The following is a 17,803-nucleotide window of genomic DNA, read 5'->3' on the forward strand; positions in this document are numbered from 1 at the left end:
TGATCTTCGAAAATACTTTTGACATCAACAAGGGATATTTCTGACGCGTCTTCCAGCACAGCTCTCAGTTCTGGAAAGGCAGCCGTTTTTCCTTCAGCCAGTTTTTCTTGAATGAGGCAATTTTTTCACCTATGTCCACCATGGTATGATTATGGCCCTGCATGTCTGAATAAAGTTCATTCAGGTGCATGAAGATGTCACCCAAATAGGCAAGCTTTGCCAGCCAAGCAGCATCTTTAAAGCAGTCTGCCAGTGCATGTCTCTTCTCATGTAAAGAAAATTCAATTTCCGTTTTTAGTTCAATAACTCTTCCGAGAATCTTCCCTTGAGAGAGCCAACGAACATCAGAGTGGAACAGCAAGACCTGGTGATGTGATCCCACCTCTTCACATATTTTATGGAAAATGCGTGAGTTTAAAGCCCTGGCCTTGACAAAATTCACAACTTGGATAGCATTATTGAGAACTACATGGAAGTCTGGTTGCAAACGTTGAGTGGCAAGGTTTTCCTGATGTAAGAAACAGTGAATTATTATGATATCAGGGTTTTCTGCATTAACACTAGTAACAAAACCCAAACGACCTCCCATCATAGATGGAGCTCCGTCAGTGCACACAGCCAAACAATTCAAGCAGTCCAGATCATGTTTCTTGAAAAAAAATTGTTCATCACATTAAAGACGTCTTCTCCAGTGGTGGTACTTGACAGTGCATTGCAGAAAATATGTTCTTCCAGAATGTCTTTTTCTCCTCTGTACCTCACAAAAACCATAAGTTGAGCATCACCTGCAATGTCTACTGATTCATCCGTCTGCAACGAAAATTGTCCTGCTTTTTCAGTGCCACAACCATTTGAGCCAAAATATATTCTGAAATGAGGTCAATTCAACGTTTGATGCTATTGCCAGAAAGTGGTACCGATTCAATTTTCAATCTTCTTGGCAACATCTGCTCCGCAAACAGTTTTCACCATTGCCACTGCTGCTGGCTTCACCATCTCCTCCAATGTTATGGTGCTTTTCGCATCTTGCAATATACCACACCACTTCAAAGGACGCCAAGGAAGCTTTCTCCAGAGAAAAGGCTGAACTCGAGGGAGCATCTATCCGACTTCGTTTTACCTCTTCTTTTTTGTCCTCCCAGTAACTCAGTGGCTTTTCAACAAAGTTTGGATGAACTGAATGCAAATGACGCTTCGATTTGTTTTCCTTCATAGATTCATAGGCGAGGACTTGCAGGCACTGAACACACTGAGGCCGGACATTCCCAGATTTATCTCTAATCTCAGTGAAGCCATATTTCAAAAACTCAGGCTTATACAGCAGTTATGTTTTGCGTTGGGCCATTTTCCAGTTAGACCAGACCAGGAATGAAAAGAGTTATAAATTATAACATTTTTAGAAACCTTTGGAAATTGTTCAAAAAGTTAAAAATAACCAATTGTAAAGTTAATTATTATTACTTATTATATTATTCGACTCCACACAGTAACATTAATCAAAAACCACACGTAAATAAAGACAAATAAGATGCAGGCAATACTTATTCTTTGTAGTAACTAGATCTCAGCCTACAGTAAACAAGTGAAAGCACGACTCAGATTGTGAACTGTCGAACCATGTAAAAATCAAATTTCTTGTATGTGAAAAATTGGTTTTCTTGCACATTATTGAATGATTCAGAATAAAAAAGAAATTTTGGCAACATAATGTAATAAAATATACTCTAATGATAAAACTCATCTGGAACAGTTATGAATGTATAAAAATCAAACATTTTAAATCTGAATAAAAATGTAACGAATAAAAACAGTGCATTCGATATTTAAGCTCAAAATGTTAAAATTACAGCACCATCTATAATATTGAATTTAGATAAGAGTGCTACTAAACAACAGGCTCCTCACTTCTCTGCTTGATGCACAAATATTGGATGTGAACAGATTCGAACATTATTATATTGAGCGTATATGGATGCTGTTGTATCCAGCAATTACCCGAAACATACTTTATGATAACGTCAGCGGTTTAATCCGAAATCTCAACACAGCACAGCATGCCAATTGGGCCTCCAAAAACCCCATCTTTCCTTAGCTCCTACCATTCTCCAAAACCAACCGTCACTTCCGTTTCCCATACATATGAACTATAACATGTGAATTTCAAACATAAATTACATGTCAATTATAACACGTGAATTCCAAACGTAACGGATGCTATATTATCCACAACTATCCCCCTCACCCCTCCCCGCCAAGACGCCCCCTCGCCCCTCCCCTCCTAGACTCCTCCCTCACCCCTCCCCTCCAAATCTCCCCCATATCCCATCCCTTTCAAATCCCTCCCCTTGTCCCTTCCCTCCCAAACTCCCCCCTCACCCCTCCCCTTCAAATCTCCCCACCCTCATTGCTTCTCAATTTCCCCCCTCACTCCCCCTCCTCAAAGCGTCCTCCCTGCTTCTTCCCCCTTCCAACTCTCACCTCCATCCCCCCCAACCTTCTGCCTTGCTCTTCCCCCTCCTCAAATAACACCTCATTGTGCCTCACCCAATCACCATCAAACCTTTTGTCCGCCCCATCCTTCCCTTTCTCCGAGCTATTCTGAAATCTCTGACACACCTTCAACAGCTCTCCCTACCTCTTCCACCTCTTCCACATCTTACCCTACCCCTCCTCCCCCCTGTTCTGTATCTGATGCTCCCCCTTCCTCTTCATTAACGGTATGGACCTCAAACATCCAGGGCCTTCGTTCAAACTTAACTGATCTCTCCATACAGGTTGCTTCTGTCAAACCAGACGTGATCTGCTTAACAGAAACTTTCCTCCTTTATGATGTCTCTGATTCCTTAGTATCTCTCCCAGGCTACTCCCTCCTCCGGTATGATAGACCTGAGCCTCGTCCTGGAGGCGGGGTTGCTATCTTTATCAAAAACTCTCGACCTCACTCGCCCTGCACTGCACTCTCTCCACCTCACCCCCAGGAATACCTCTGGCTACGGCTTCCCCTTCGCTCCCACCTCTTGTTCATATGTGTGTTGTACCGTCCACCAAACAGTGATGACTCCATCTACATCTCGCTGTCTGATAATATGGACCAACTTCTATCTACTCATCCCAACTCTCTCTTCCTCATATGTGGTGATTTCAACTGTCATCATGCCAGTTGGCTGGGTGTGGGTACCTCTCTCACCAGCCATGGCTCCTCAGCAAAGGACTTCTGCGACTCACTGGGACTGACACAATCTGTCAATTTCCCGACCCGGATCTCAGTCAACGGAACATCTTCTCTTCTGGACTTGGTTATGACTAACTTCCCTGAAAATGTCTGCTGCTCTTCTTCTGCTCCAATCGGATCATCTGATCATGTCCTTGTTAAAGTGGACATCTCTCTGACCATCCTCAGGGAGCCTGCTCAGCGTCGACGAGTCTGGCATTTCACTCAGGCCAACTGGCACGGTCTTCAAGCAGCCATCAATCATCTGGACTGGTCTCCCATCTCTACCACCTCTGACATCAACTCATCCTGGGAATTCTTCCAAAGTAAATTGCTCTCTCTCATGCACAGATTTATCCCATCTCGTCTTCAGTTGTCATACCCTTCCTCCCGTCCATGGTACACGGAATCTTGTGGTGAGGCTGTTGCCCAGAAACAACTTGCCTTCGTCTCCTGGAAAGCAAATCCAACGGAAGGAAATCTCATTTCCTTTCACAAAGCCCGAAACAAGTGTGTGTCCACCCTCAGGAGAGCTAGGAAACAATATCTCTCCGTTCTCAAGACCGAACTCTCTTATCTGTCTCCCTCTTCCAAATCCTGGTGGCGTCTGGTCAAATCCGTTTCTGGTGTTTGTTCCCCCTCCATCCCCTCCCTTTCCTCAAACGGCTACACAGCTGACTCCGCACGTGAAAAAGCTGAATGCCTCAACTCTGTGTTTGCCTCTAAATCTTGTGTCCCAAACCCATCCCTCTCTGTACCCACCATACCCAGTCGTACCCTGCTGCTCCTGGACTCTGTCCTTTCCTCCTGACAAGGTGGAAAAGTTTCTGTCAACCCTAGACTCTGATTCTGCAACTGGACCCGACGGCATCAGCCCACGGGTCCTAAAATCCTGCTCTGCCGCTCTATCTCACCCTCTCTCTGTTCTCTTCACCCTCTCTTTTGCTCAAGGTCAACTGCCATCTGCTTGGAAATCAGCCAACATCACCGCTATGCACAAAAAAGGTGCAAAAACAGATCCTAGCAACTACAGACCAATCAGCCTTCTCCCAATTATCAGCAAAGTCATGGAATCCATCATTGCTTCGGATATGAAATCTTTCCTCTTCTCCAATGGCTTGATCTGTGATCATCAATTTGGTTTCAGACCAGGTCACTCTACTCTGGACATGCTGCTTCTGCTGTCTCAACAATGGATGGAGGTCCTCAATGCCAAACAGAAAATTAGAGCTGTCTCCCTCGACATATCACGTGCCTTCGACACAGTCTGGCACCCCGCTCTGCTCACCAAACTCTCCTCCTTTGGTATCCATGGAAATCTCCACGCATGGCTGGCAGACTTCCTCTCTAGTCGTCGTCAACGTGTGGCCCTGAATGGGTTTCTCTCATCTCCTCATCCTGTTCAGGCTGGAGTTCCCCAAGGCAGTGTTCTGGGCCCCGTGCTTTTTCTGGTCTTCATCAATGATCTCTCTGACTCTCTTGAAAATCCTCTCTATCTCTTTGCTGATGACTCCACTCTCTGCCGCTCCATTCCTCTTCCCTCAGATCGGCAGTCTGCAGCCTCCTCACTCTCTGAAGACTTGGACAAAATCACAGACTGGTCAAACAAGTGGAACATGTCTTTCAATCCTGACAAATATCACACTCTTACTATGTCTCTCCGAAAAGATCGACTGGACAACCCTCCCATCTACTTTCTCAACAATCCTCTCCAAGAAGTTCTGTCGCTCAAGCTTTTGGGTCTCACTATCTGCCATGATCTTTCTTGGGAAAACCACATTTCCAAGCTGGCCTCCAAAGCCAGTCGCCGACTGGGCATCCTCCGTCGTGCGAAGTCCTTCCTCGGCACACCTGAGCTCCTCACCACATACAAGGCTTTCATCCGCAGCTCAATGGAATACTGTTCTCCCCTATGGGCCTGTGCTCCTGCCTCGCACCTAGCTCGGCTTCACGCTGTTGAAACCAAAGCTTTCAGAATTATTGCAATCTCCCACGATGAAGCTATCTCTGAGGGCCTTTCACTCACTCACCGCAGGCAGGTAGGTGGTCTTTCTGTCTTCTACCGACTCCTCTCCGGCCTTGCACCCCCAGCTCTCTCTGTGCTCTGTCCCCCAAATGTTCCTACAGGTCGCACAAGATCTGCCAGCAACCCTCTGATGGTTAAACTGCCGAAATCTCGGCTCTGCTCACCTTCACTCTTTCATCCCTCTTTTCTCCCGCCTCTGGAACAAACTCCCTCACTCCCTTCAATCCCACTCCTCCCTCCAGGTCTTTAAAACAGCTGTTCACCACCATCTCTTATCTTCCCCCATCCAAAACCTTGATCTTTTCTACCCCCGCTAATTCACCCCAGATCCACCTTGTTTGAAATTCCAACTTCTTTCCTGGAAGTCCTGGCAGTGTCCATATGTTTTATACCTCTCCCACCGCCCCCTTCCCTTGCCCCCCCCCCCCCCCAAAGCCCTCACCCTCTCTCAGATCTCTCGATGTCTCCATGTCTCTCGGTCCCTGCTCTCAAATGTTGTGTTTGTGTCCTTCCCCCTCTCTCCCCATCTTGTCTACCGCTCCCGATGTTATATGTTTTATGTGTCGGTTTGTCTTTCTGTGTGATTAATGTTCGCTCTTTCACGAGCCTCGATGTTGTATACAAAAAAAAACAAAAAAAAAAAAACTATTCTACTTTCATTACTGGCTATTTCAATAATCCTTCATATTGTGCCAGTGAAGTAATCCCCTTATAACACTAATATTTCTTTTTTGAGACGTCTTGCGACCCTCAGGAACACCCTCACGACCCTGGGTTTGGGAACCACTGGCCTAGAGCAAGGCACATTTACGCTTACCTTACATCATAACCGTCAAGGTCAAATGGCGGTCTGAAAAAATTAATGCATTTTTTGCCATCCCTCAATTTTGCCCATGTGGAATCTTAGACTGAAATCTTCCAGGAAGTCTTTGCATCATAATAGTGTACCTGCACTGAAGTTGTGCACTTGGTATTTGTTTCATGTCCTTGACCTACTTTTTTTTCGGATTGTGACCTAATTAATAAAAAACAACTTTTTGATCATAACTTGAATATTTTTCTCATATTTTCATGATTTTGAGTTTTATTGATCGATTGTAGATGGGGAGACATTTTCTTTATTTATATCCTATTCCTAAACGCTGAAGGTCAAGGTCATATAGTGGTCTGAAGAAAATATGGCCATCATTGGATCACGAGTCGAGAGTAAGTCGTGGCAATCATCAAGGGTAAGCCTCCTCCGGTCAGGGGAAACCTACCTTTTGCGATCGCTTTTTGATCGTGGATATCTAATTTTGTGTTGTTTTATGTGGTATATTTTGTGTACTGGTGTTTTTTGTTTGGTGTATAGACCATGTATTGACAATGTAACGTTATGCTTATACAGTGGACAAACTGCCTTTTTTGTCCCCCGACGCACCGCGGAGTGAAAGTGGGACTATGGTTTTCCCCTCCGTCCGTGTTTGCGTCCGTGTGTGCGTGCGTGCATTGTGTCGTGAAATTCAAGCTCAGACACGACTTGACCTCTGGGTAGGTTTAATATCATTTAGATCTGAAGTACATCCTGTAAAAATACATTCATGCAACAGGCATTAAAATCAGAGTATTTCAAGAGCAATGGTCGATTCAATATGGCAATGGTCCAATAGAGAGGACAGTCAGCGCAGCATTTAGGGGCGTACATACCATTCAAACTACAGGACTATGTCACAGTGAGTTCCGCTGGAGTGTCCGTGCGCCCCGGTTGTCCCGGGTCTTATAGACGCCCCTTTTGAAGCGAGCACACCCTGGGTTCACCTTGGTATAATTTCACTACACATTGAACCTTGTGAGTGGAATATCTTGAAAAATAAATGAACTACGAACTTCTAACCTGGTGTGTGGGTGTATCTAGGCATAAGGAAGAACGCTATTGAAAATTGGGTCGCCACGTCAAAATCCAAGATGGCCACCACCATATATGTCTGAACCTTGAGCAGAATATCTTGAATAATAAACGAACTACTAACTTCTTATCTGGTGTGGGTGTGTCTCCAACTCACTCGCAAATATTATCGACTCTTCCATGTTTCCTGCGTCTTCCACTTTGTCAACTCGCATCACTTCACCGACGGGGGACCTAGGCATAACGCTTGTCATTTTTATTGTACAGAATCGCATTCCAATTCGGTATGTATGTTGTGGAGGTATGTACTTATTTTGTAGATGCACATATTTTACTGACAGACTATGTTATAGTACGTACCTTGTAGTCCCTCCCTCCCTACCTCCTCCAAATTTTGCTTATGTATTCATCTTGTCCCCCCCTCATCGTTACCTGCATCCCTTTTCTCTGTTTCCGTCTACCTTCTTCCTCCACCCTGTTGTTGGCGTTTCCCCCATCTCCTACTGTTCCCTTTGTTATGTTGTGTCCTGATCTGTTCTGTGGCCTAGCTCTTCCACGTTCCTCGACTATGTATTTTAAAAATAAATTGGTACATACTGGCTACCACCAGGTGGTGTTTGTAGTCCATGTTAGCACATTATGTGTGAACAAACATCCAGAAATAAAGAAATGGGCCTGGATGCAATACCCTCTCCTCTGGTAAGTGTAGTAATTTGTAAACTAGATTGTACTGAAGTTTATAAATATAACATTGTACATTGTGTGAGGAGATCTTTACACCTCCTCATTCCTCCTCATTGGGAATTAAAAGGGAATGTCATGATGAGGATATTCATAGTCCTTGATTATCTTGTTCTTGCCACCCCTCCCAAACATTCTCCTCTATTTTGCCAGTATCATGCCTTCACTCTGCCATGGTGTCGAAAATAAAGAAGGCCTGATCAAGAAGAGGGAAACAGTTGTTGTTCCCAAAGATACCAGAACACCTTGCTGTGAAAAAGGTATCAGAATTATTTGTTCACCTGCAAAGGCTCATCTCGTACTGGTAATGTGGAGGGAGGGAGGTGGTGGTTGGCAATTGATCATCATTGCCCTTTGACTGCACGATTGAACTTCATATGCGGTGCAAGTGAACAAAGCAATAAAATGTCTCTATTGATGGGATATATATTATTAGTGATATTATTGGTAAAATGTCTATTGATTTTTGCCATACATCCTCTATTGTCTCTCTGCCATCCCTTGCACCTTCTGATGCTCAGAATCTCGAGTTTTCACGGTGGATGATGCAATTGAGACTCTTGGATTTGGGAAGTTCCAGTGTTTTTTGTTTGCAGTTTGTGGTCTTTCTTCGGTAGGTGAAAGAAAAAAATTATGAAAGCCATCTTGCATCCATTTCTACCTAATTGTTGATGTACTGTATTTGCTATTGCCTCGTATTACTCAGCTGTAGAATTTGTAAGGGATTTTATCTGTTTGCTGTCACCGAGCTGAAAACAAACCCCCAATTGCTGCTCCACTTGCTGATTTTGATATAATGATGAAAGAAAATATGAACACAGATGGAATTTTGGTCTGTCTCGCTTGCCTTGTATAGCTCTGTATCTACCAGAGCATAGCTTCCACATCATGTTAGTAATGGTTGTGATATCAATGCATCACTTGTCTTTGAGAAGCTCACAATTTAAAAGTAGTTGGTTGTTGTTTCAGTACAGTTTTTATTACCCTATACCTGCTAGGGCTATTTCCTTGTAGGATGGCTGGTGGGGTTTTTTTGGGGTCTGCGAATACACAGGGCACATAGCTGTGAATGCAAAAGCGGGTCGCAATTTATCAACCGTGAATACGCAGAACCCGCGAATGTTGGGACTGCGAATGTCGGGATCCGAGAATATCGGGGTCTGACTGTATTTACTATTGTTGAAGAATGTAAAGAGACTAAATGTTCACACCAATAACAATTTTGAAGGTTTAATTCTTTGGAGGAGATTAACTCGTGTTATAACAAGGATTACAACAAAATATTATGCTGGCGTACATGAACAGGACTCAACACAAAAGTTCCAGGAATCTTCTGAATTGCCTTGATTGGAGCTTTATTTACACTAGCAACTGTACCCGCCCTATGGGCGGGGCTTCAACTGGGAGGCCCAAATGAAAAAGCAAAATATCGGAAATTGAAGGCTTTTTTTATTTTAAACGATTTATATAAACATCCGTTAAATCATATCACACGCAAATCATCAAAATCTAAACTATTTGTAGAATTTCAATAAAAGCCACATGACTGTTCATATCGGTAAATATTATTCCATAGTGTTTCAAATTTGGGCAATGGGCTCCAATATTCGATGTGTTCACGGTTTGAATTACGTAACATAACGTTTGACGATGTTGTGATGATGTTTGTGTTCACGGTAGTGTTTGATGTGACTGTGTGAATGTAATTTCGTAATGTTTTTCGTAATCATTTAATGAACGGTTAATGAGTGTAAGAATGAGCGCGGCAGTGCAGCGATCGGTGCAGACGTTTGTGCAGCACCCGGGAAAATAACGTTACGCGGGAGACCAAACCTGAAAATGCTGTAGGCCAAAGCTGAAATTGGAAAAACAATAGAGCCTATTTTACTCCAGGGGATTTCAGGATTACCCACCCAAAATATCGTTGCGATCGGTTCAGCCGTTTTTGCGGTACCTTCGAACAGACAGATGGACGGACATTTGGTGAATTATAGTAAGATAGTCGATGTGGACAGAGTTGGGCTGTCTTAGATTGGAAGTGTGAAGGGAGGGAGGAGATCGGAGGACGAGAGTTCTTCATAACACCGAGTCGGACATTATCTTACCAAAGAAATTCAATGGGAATTGCATCATTGAGGCGCCATGAGTGCCGGTAAGACGAGATAAAGCATTTCTCAACCCTATCTCTTTAGCTGGTATTTACACAGCGTTGCAAATGAGAGATACAAAGACAATTTTCTCTATCAGGCTGGAGCCATACAATGACTTCTAACTTTAAGAGAGATAAGCTTTTGTCCTAATGTCAATTTGTGGTCAATGACCTTTGCAGAACAGATCGATCCTTGATATTGCAGATGCCTGGTGCAATGTGACCACTCATTCCCATTAGGTATTTCAAACCCTTTCACCATACAACTCCCACAAACTACAATGCAACATCCTTCAGACCAACAAAAGGAATTATCACTAAAGTATTTCTATAATCACAAGGAACCAGAGTGTCCCTCAGTAGATATAAAAGAAGAGTTCTAGACCAGCCCCAGCTCAGACCACATTCCCCACATCCCCCACATTCCCCACATCCCCCTGCCCCCAAACCGAAACTGGCCCTACCCAAAACAGGAAGTGACTCACCACAAACCCGAAGTGACCAATTATTTAATTTTCACGATTTTCTCGAATTTTCTAAAATTTCCAAAATATCCGATTTTCACCATTTTTGTGATTTTATCGATTTACTCAAAATTTTAGGTTAGTAAGAAATAATTTTACTTATGAACAATATTTGTGACAATAATCAATATTGGCGTCATTTTCTACTATCTTAACTTTAGTAGTTGAATCTATAACACTAACGTGTTTCATACAACAGTTGGGTAGAGTTGCTGACTTGCAATACTCAGTAATGTAATTATCATTATCCTTATCCTTAACACCACTACAGCCAAAATCATCACGATCGTCATAATCGTCGTGATGATCCCCGTTACAATCTCCATAATCAACATGGCGAGGATAACGAGGAGAATCATGAGTAATAACAATCGCACGCACAACAACGGGGGAAAATGACGGGGAATAACATGGTTAATATCATTTAGCTGTGGAGTACAACGATTCATAATGGAGAATGAGATCATGATACATAATATTTGTGTAATAATAGATATTGTCATTTATATATGATTATGAAATTAAATAAAAAAAATTGTTTTTCAGTTTAAAAAAAAAAACTTTCCCCGATATAAAATACATATGGCGTTGACTTATCTGAATTTTGATATTTAAAATGTCTTTGAAGAACCAAAACATTACAACAACGGAACTAACTATTACCGTATTATGATTAAATATAATTATGATCACACTCACCCACAAGATGATATTAGAAAACTGTTTATCAAAACACCCACGTTGTTTTCATGGGGTATTAACGAAAATAAAAATAGTGCTAAGGGAGACATAGTTTAATCATATTCGTTGCCCCTTGTTATGTATAATTAATCGAGGACCCATGACGATGGCGGAAACAAAAATAATAGAAATGTTTGAAGAAATTCTTAATGCCATTAAAGTTGATGAAAGCCGATGTTAAAGCCGATGTTAAAGCCGATGTAAAAGCCGATGATGAAAGCCGATGTTATTGAAAAGATGAAAAAGGAACAGAACAAGTTCAGAGCCCTTGTTAACGGGGTTGATATATTCTGGCGAAAACGTGATGGAGGAGTTTGCGTTGAAGGATACCCACCGACAATGTACCCAAAACTTTTGACCAAATATGAATGGCATTGGGAAGTGGACAAACCCCTCAAAATTATACAACACAGACAGCGAAGAATCATGCCCCGTAGGTCATTGTATTAACCCAGAGGAGTTGATGTACAAGAGATGTAAAGTTGATTGCTCTATTAAAATATCAAACGTTTTTATCGGTGATGCGAAACCATCCATTCAAATGAAAGCAAATGATGTTCAAGAACTATTTTGGAAAACAGACAGGTTGATTAATATGGGTAATCTTACGACCGCAAATAAAATTATGGGGACAGCGGCGACACGTATGTTTAGTGATATTAATACTGGGGTAACACACAGGTAAATTTATATGATGAGTTGTGGGTAAATTTTAATTAAAATTATAGAAATATAACATTTATGTTATACTTCTTTTAAAATAATGTTTTTGTATTTAAAATGGATGGACCTATTTTCAAAATATTTCAAGATATATTCAACTCTATTAGACGGTTGGTTGAGTCGCTTCTAATATGTATACATAATTATAATAGGGATAACAACACACAGGATGAATGATTAAACGTTAAATATTTTCAAACACATATAAAATGGATGATTTTTTACCCGTGTGGGAAAGTAAGATAAAATTTAATAATCATAAGAACCTCCCAAATTCATTAAGATGTCTAATAGTTCGTTCAAGCGGATGTGAAAAAACCTGTTTGCTTTGAAAGATGCTCCTTACTCCAAAATTTTTAGATTATGAAAATTTAATAATGTTCACAAAGTCAAGTTTTCAACCAGAGTATCAACTACTATCCCAAGGTTTTAATGCGGGTCTTCAAAAAGAAGATATAATCGGGTTATTTAAGCTTCAACGCAAACTAAATGAGCTCGACATTGAAGATGTAATACAACTATTTTGTGATACTCGACAAAAATGGAAAAAGAAATCAAAACCCACATCACCTATAACTTATATTCTTAGCAATAATATGGATGATATACCTTTACCCCAAGATTTAGATGACACAAAAAAGAGCCTCGGTATCTTTGACGATTGTGTTAATGAGAAAAATCAAACGGTTATGGACAGCTACTATACAAGGGGATGACATTCTTCCTGTAATTGTATTTATCTCAGTCAATCATACTTTCAACTCCCTCGTCGCTCAATAAGAAACAATGCTAATACTTTTATTTTATTTAAACTAAATGCAACAGATATAACTAATATTTGGAGGGATAATTGTTATACATTATGTGGTAAAAAGGAATTTGAGGGTCATATGAAACATATGACTGAAAAATATAAATATATCGTTGTTAAAGAAGATGATATAATAACTAATAATTTATTTGCATAAATAAAATGAATACTGAAGAACGAGCAAGAAAATTTAAGGAACATCAACAATTACTTTCAAAAGTTGTTAAACAAGAAGAAGAGATAAAGAATAGGCGGGGGCAGAAACTAACGGGTGAAGACGTATTTGAAAGAAAACGAGAAGTTTTTTAAACCTCTTAAAATCTGCCAAACAAAAGTCGGTTTCGTTTCAACTTCCTGCGATAGAATATACCCCCCAAAAAAGCCAAGAGGTGCATGATTTTATTGACCTAGATTGATTGATTGACCATTATTTTATTTATTTCCCACGATAACATACACTACCAAACAACAACAAGGGTTGTGAGTTTGAGGAATAGCGAATCAAGAACTTACAAGTATAGAAGCAACACAATCATTCCGAGACCTTGGGAAGATAAATAACCTTTCTGATTATGTTGCGAAAGCTCTTCAAAACAATGAATATAAACCAAAGACAAAAACCAAAACGGGTCTCATTCCAACAGAAGAACTAGCATGTTTATTTTTCTTAACGAGGAGCTAGTGGTATATAATTTGATGTTTTTGAGTTTTATTCACCCAAATGTTAAATTAAACCCCAGATTAATGTTTCTTCTCACATACACACACTTCTCACACTCAGTGGTTCAAAATATTTTGATGCACCACTTGATATGGAAAGAGAGGAAGATAGAGAGTATATTGAGTTGCTAAACGCGATTGGTTATGTGGAGTATATTAAGGGTCAAGGTAGTAAGAATGAGAAGGAAAAACATATTAGTCGGGATTTAAAGGAACTTAGACCGAGTTCAGGCTCCGGCGTTAGTTTTCTTCCGAGTGACTCATCACAATTAGTTAATAGGCTATTACTGCTGTTGGGCAGTAAGGAGGCGGGAAGCAACAATTGTTTTAATGAAATATCAGCCATTTTTGACCAGTTGATGAATAGGAAAATAATTAATAAATGTCAATACAAAGATATTATATCTCACATATAATAAAATGAGAAGCGCAACTCTTAGATTTGATTTTACAGCGAGTGATCACATGGCTTCTTACCATACCCAATACAACTTGATCCCGCAAAAGAATATGAAGCGGCGTTATTGTCTATGGAAACCTATAATACCCTGTTTATTATCACAGAAAAAAAATAACAAGTTTATTTATAATCCGGGAAGTGGATATAAAACTATAGAAGTACCCCCCGGAGCTTATGAGATACCTGTACTATGTTCAGAAATTTCACTTGTTATGAAAGGAAAAGGTGATGAACCAAAAAAATATCGAAATAGATACTCAAAAATACATCAAAATCGACTATTAGACTTTAAAATAATTATAAAATAGATTACACGGTTAATCAATCATTCCGAGAGATGTTAGGTTTCACCGCAATAAAGCTTGAAGATAATAATACGTTTGTCAGTGATAACATCATTGACATATCCTCAGGTATAAATTCAATATTAATTCACTGATTTGGTTGATGGTGCTTATGACGATGCAGTGAAAACAAATATAATATTTTCATTCAGCGCTTACTCGACTCCGCCGGGATATAAATTCATTATGGAACCAAAGAATCTCACCTATTTACCGATCTCAGGAAAAACCATTTCTAAAGTAAATTTTAGGATAACCGATCAAGATAATCAGTTGATTTCTTTCAATGATGAAATTATATCCATCAGAATTCACCTACGTGAAGTTGTTCAACAAACAACTGTAGATCAGCTACATGAAGGTCTTCAACAATAATTGGAAAAAATTATATAACAAATATAAAACTATTAATAAATGAACATCCACCTGTTTTTTCTAGAATGTAGTTTTAACACGAGTGATCAAGATCAAAAGAAAATTTACCAAGAATTAGCGTTTGGAGAAATATGTCTTGTATTTACTCGGGAAAGAGGAGAGGTTATGTTAACGTCGAGCGGAGAATTTTTAATTCCCTCAATTTTCAATGGAGGATAAATTATGTTTTGAAAAAATGTTTTGGCCACCACACACTAATTATTCACGACTCGAACGAAAAATCAAAGCGGATAAATTGAAAAAATTGAAACTAAAATGTTAAAAGTTTTTATTCCACTTAGAATAAAAACACGATGGTTGTTGTACGAAATAATGAGTGAAGCAAATATGAAGTCATTACGAAAGGTGATAGTAAAGCAGCTGGGAATGGAATTGGGGAATGTATGTATCTTTCACCGTACTATACGGGTGAAGGTATGTTTCTTGGGAGAGGATACTATAAGCCTACGAGAGAACGTGGTGTAGGAGATCAATTTAGAAATAAAGGAGATGGTTTAATTGATACTGTAATGGGTATCGGTTCAACTATTCTTAAACATAAAGACCTAATTGGTTCAACCGCTTCTGCCATGGGAAATGTAGCGGGTGCTGTAAAGAGTATAAAAGACGCTCAAAAGGAGCCTCATAAAATACAAGCGATCAAAGAAATTAAAAAAGGTAAAACTGAACTTACTGCACAAGAACGACAAAGAATAATTGAAATACTTGGGTCGGGTTTTCAAAAGTTTAAAATATTTTATTGGTATTACATGTAAATATAATAAATTTATTATATTTTTTATTGTTAATATATAAAGATGGAGGCCATCAACAGTATTTATAATTTGGATGATATGATTATCATTTTCAACTCAACTAAAAAAGATTATTACAAGGTAAATGCCGTAACAGGAACAGATTGGAATACGACTGGAACAAAAAGTTTTGAGATAAATCGACAAACTTACTTCAACCTAGCCGATAGTTTCTTGTGTAAATTTAAATTCAATAAGGGTGAAGCTACCAAAAACGTTACTCATAAATTATTTCTTCTGGAAAATGTTTTATATTATTAGTTTGTATATTGAAACACAAGAATTGGAAGCGGTTGATTATGTCTCTGCTACATCTGAAATGATGAAATTCACATTATATTCGCATCGTGATAGATGGGGTAAGGGAACTGCCGAAGGTTTTATCCCCAATATGTCAAAGGGAACAACCGAACATTGCGGTTATACTCAAAGGAAGTTAATGTATAATGATGAGGCAAAACAAGAGAATAGTTTAACCGTAGCTGTACCCCTTAAAGGTATATTTGGATTTTGTGACTATGATAAAGTTCTATACGGCCTTAAAATTAAACTTCAACTAAAAAGGAATGTTAATGAAAATAGATTGTTTTTTGGGGTTGCTAATGCTCTCGCTGATAATAAATTTGTTATTAATGATCTGTGTTGGTATATCAGCGAATATAGTCCCAGTCTTAAAACGGAAGAGATGTTGAATAGAAGACCTGGCTCAAAGACCCCGCTAAATGTATCATACCTTAAAAGAAGACGTCAACACATTAAACTGGACAAAACCACTTACACTTGGAATTTGGGTGTTCTTCAAGGAAAACCCCGATACCTTTGGCTCATTTTAAAGAAAACAGATGGAGATACTGCTACTGATAAAAATAACGCATTGTGTGATAATGCTAATAGCTGGGCGGCTTAGCTAAAAAATTCGGATCGATTGTGCCTTTTCCCTTAAAAGCATGAAACGTGGCACATGGCTAGAATACCCGAAAAGAAAGATTTTTAGTCCAGGGGGCATCCCCAATTTCACCCCATATGGTGGCCATCTTGAAATCCAAGATGGCCGTCATACAAGACCTATTTTGATGAATATCTCCATAATTAGAACAGATATCAAAATGGTTGAAGTGCCTATACCTACATTTTTAGGGTCTAGGAATCCAATGGCAACATAAAATCCAATGGCAACATATTGGAACACCCACAGTTCCAATACTGGAGTCTCACGATGGCATTGGAGAACAGCATCCTGACCTTTGTGCGCTCATTGAGGGAGGCTGACTTTGAAATGTACTTGGATGCTTTATGGGAGCTTCTTCCGTGGTTCTTTGCTCTTGACCATACGCACTATGCAAGATGGGTCACAGTCCATTTGCGTGATATGATGGACTTGCACAAGACACACCCTAAAGTTCTGGATAATTTCCGAGCTGGCATGTTCACGGTACAAAAGACCCAATGCAAATTTTCTTCAATTGCTACAGATCATGCACATGAACAGAACAATGCACGTATCAAGGGAGATGGAGGAGCTGTGGGTCTGCTGGACAATGCCCATGCTCTGCAAAGATGGATGGTTGCAGGTCCAGAGGTCTCAAGGGTGATTGATGAGTTTGAGACTGCACAGCAGCAACATGAAAGCAAAGTGCCATCACTGCATCATGATCAGAATAAAAGCACCCAGATGACCTTTGACAAACATGTCAGATCACTTGTATCAGTTATCGAGGAGCTAGGTAATCCATTTCTTGAAGAAACCGCTGACCTTTTGGTCCTTGACACAAAGGATATAGCAAGTGCATCAGTCGTACAAAGTGTGAAAGACGTGCAGAAAGTGGGAAAGGAGGCTCTGGAGTCATTTGTGCAAGAGAGGCTGATTGAACGCTCAAAGCCTTTGAATGATGTCGTCCCGCGCAAAAAGTTACCTCTGTTTGGCAGCTCATCAGTAACAGACCAGCTGACAGATAAACACAAGGTAGCCTCATTGAAGAGTGATGTTCAACTGTTTTCTCGCCTCTATATTGCCTGTCAAACCCGCGAGGGAAACCTGGATGAATTTTTCCGTCATGAAAATCAATCTTTCCCTCCATCTCTGTCCAAGGATGGGAAGCTTCAACCTGGTACAAAGAGCGACCTTTTGGACTGCTTAGAGGAACTTTCACCATCAAGCACACAGATGCCAGAGGTGACATGTGTCATACTTGACGGGGCAGTAATTGTTCAAAAGCTAAAGCCCGATGTTGGCACAGTC

General features: G+C 40.2%; 1 protein-coding gene across 6 annotated transcripts in view; it reads left to right on the top strand.

The window, feature by feature from the left end:
• The window catches only part of LOC137430363 (synaptic vesicle 2-related protein-like), a 173,349-nt gene that overhangs the window by 16,484 nt on the left and 139,062 nt on the right, over positions 1-17,803 (top strand). For 4 of the 6 annotated variants that reach the window (XR_013623870.1, XM_078780603.1, XM_078780606.1 and 1 more), the window contains 2 exons: positions 8,017-8,123; positions 8,385-8,476. Coding sequence is in view for 3 of the 6 variants with exons in the window: in XM_078780603.1 (XP_078636729.1) it covers positions 8,017-8,123; positions 8,385-8,476 (199 nt within the window). In the remaining 3 variants the exon portion in view is untranslated. The remainder of the gene's footprint in view (positions 1-8,016; positions 8,124-8,384; positions 8,477-17,803) is intronic. The other 2 variants (XM_078780607.1, XM_078780608.1) reach the window with 1 other exon arrangement.

The sequence above is a fragment of the Myxine glutinosa genome, chromosome 6, assembly GCF_964187855.1.
Source record: "Myxine glutinosa chromosome 6, kmMyxGlut1.1, whole genome shotgun sequence".
Lineage (NCBI taxonomy): Eukaryota > Metazoa > Chordata > Myxini > Myxiniformes > Myxinidae > Myxine > Myxine glutinosa.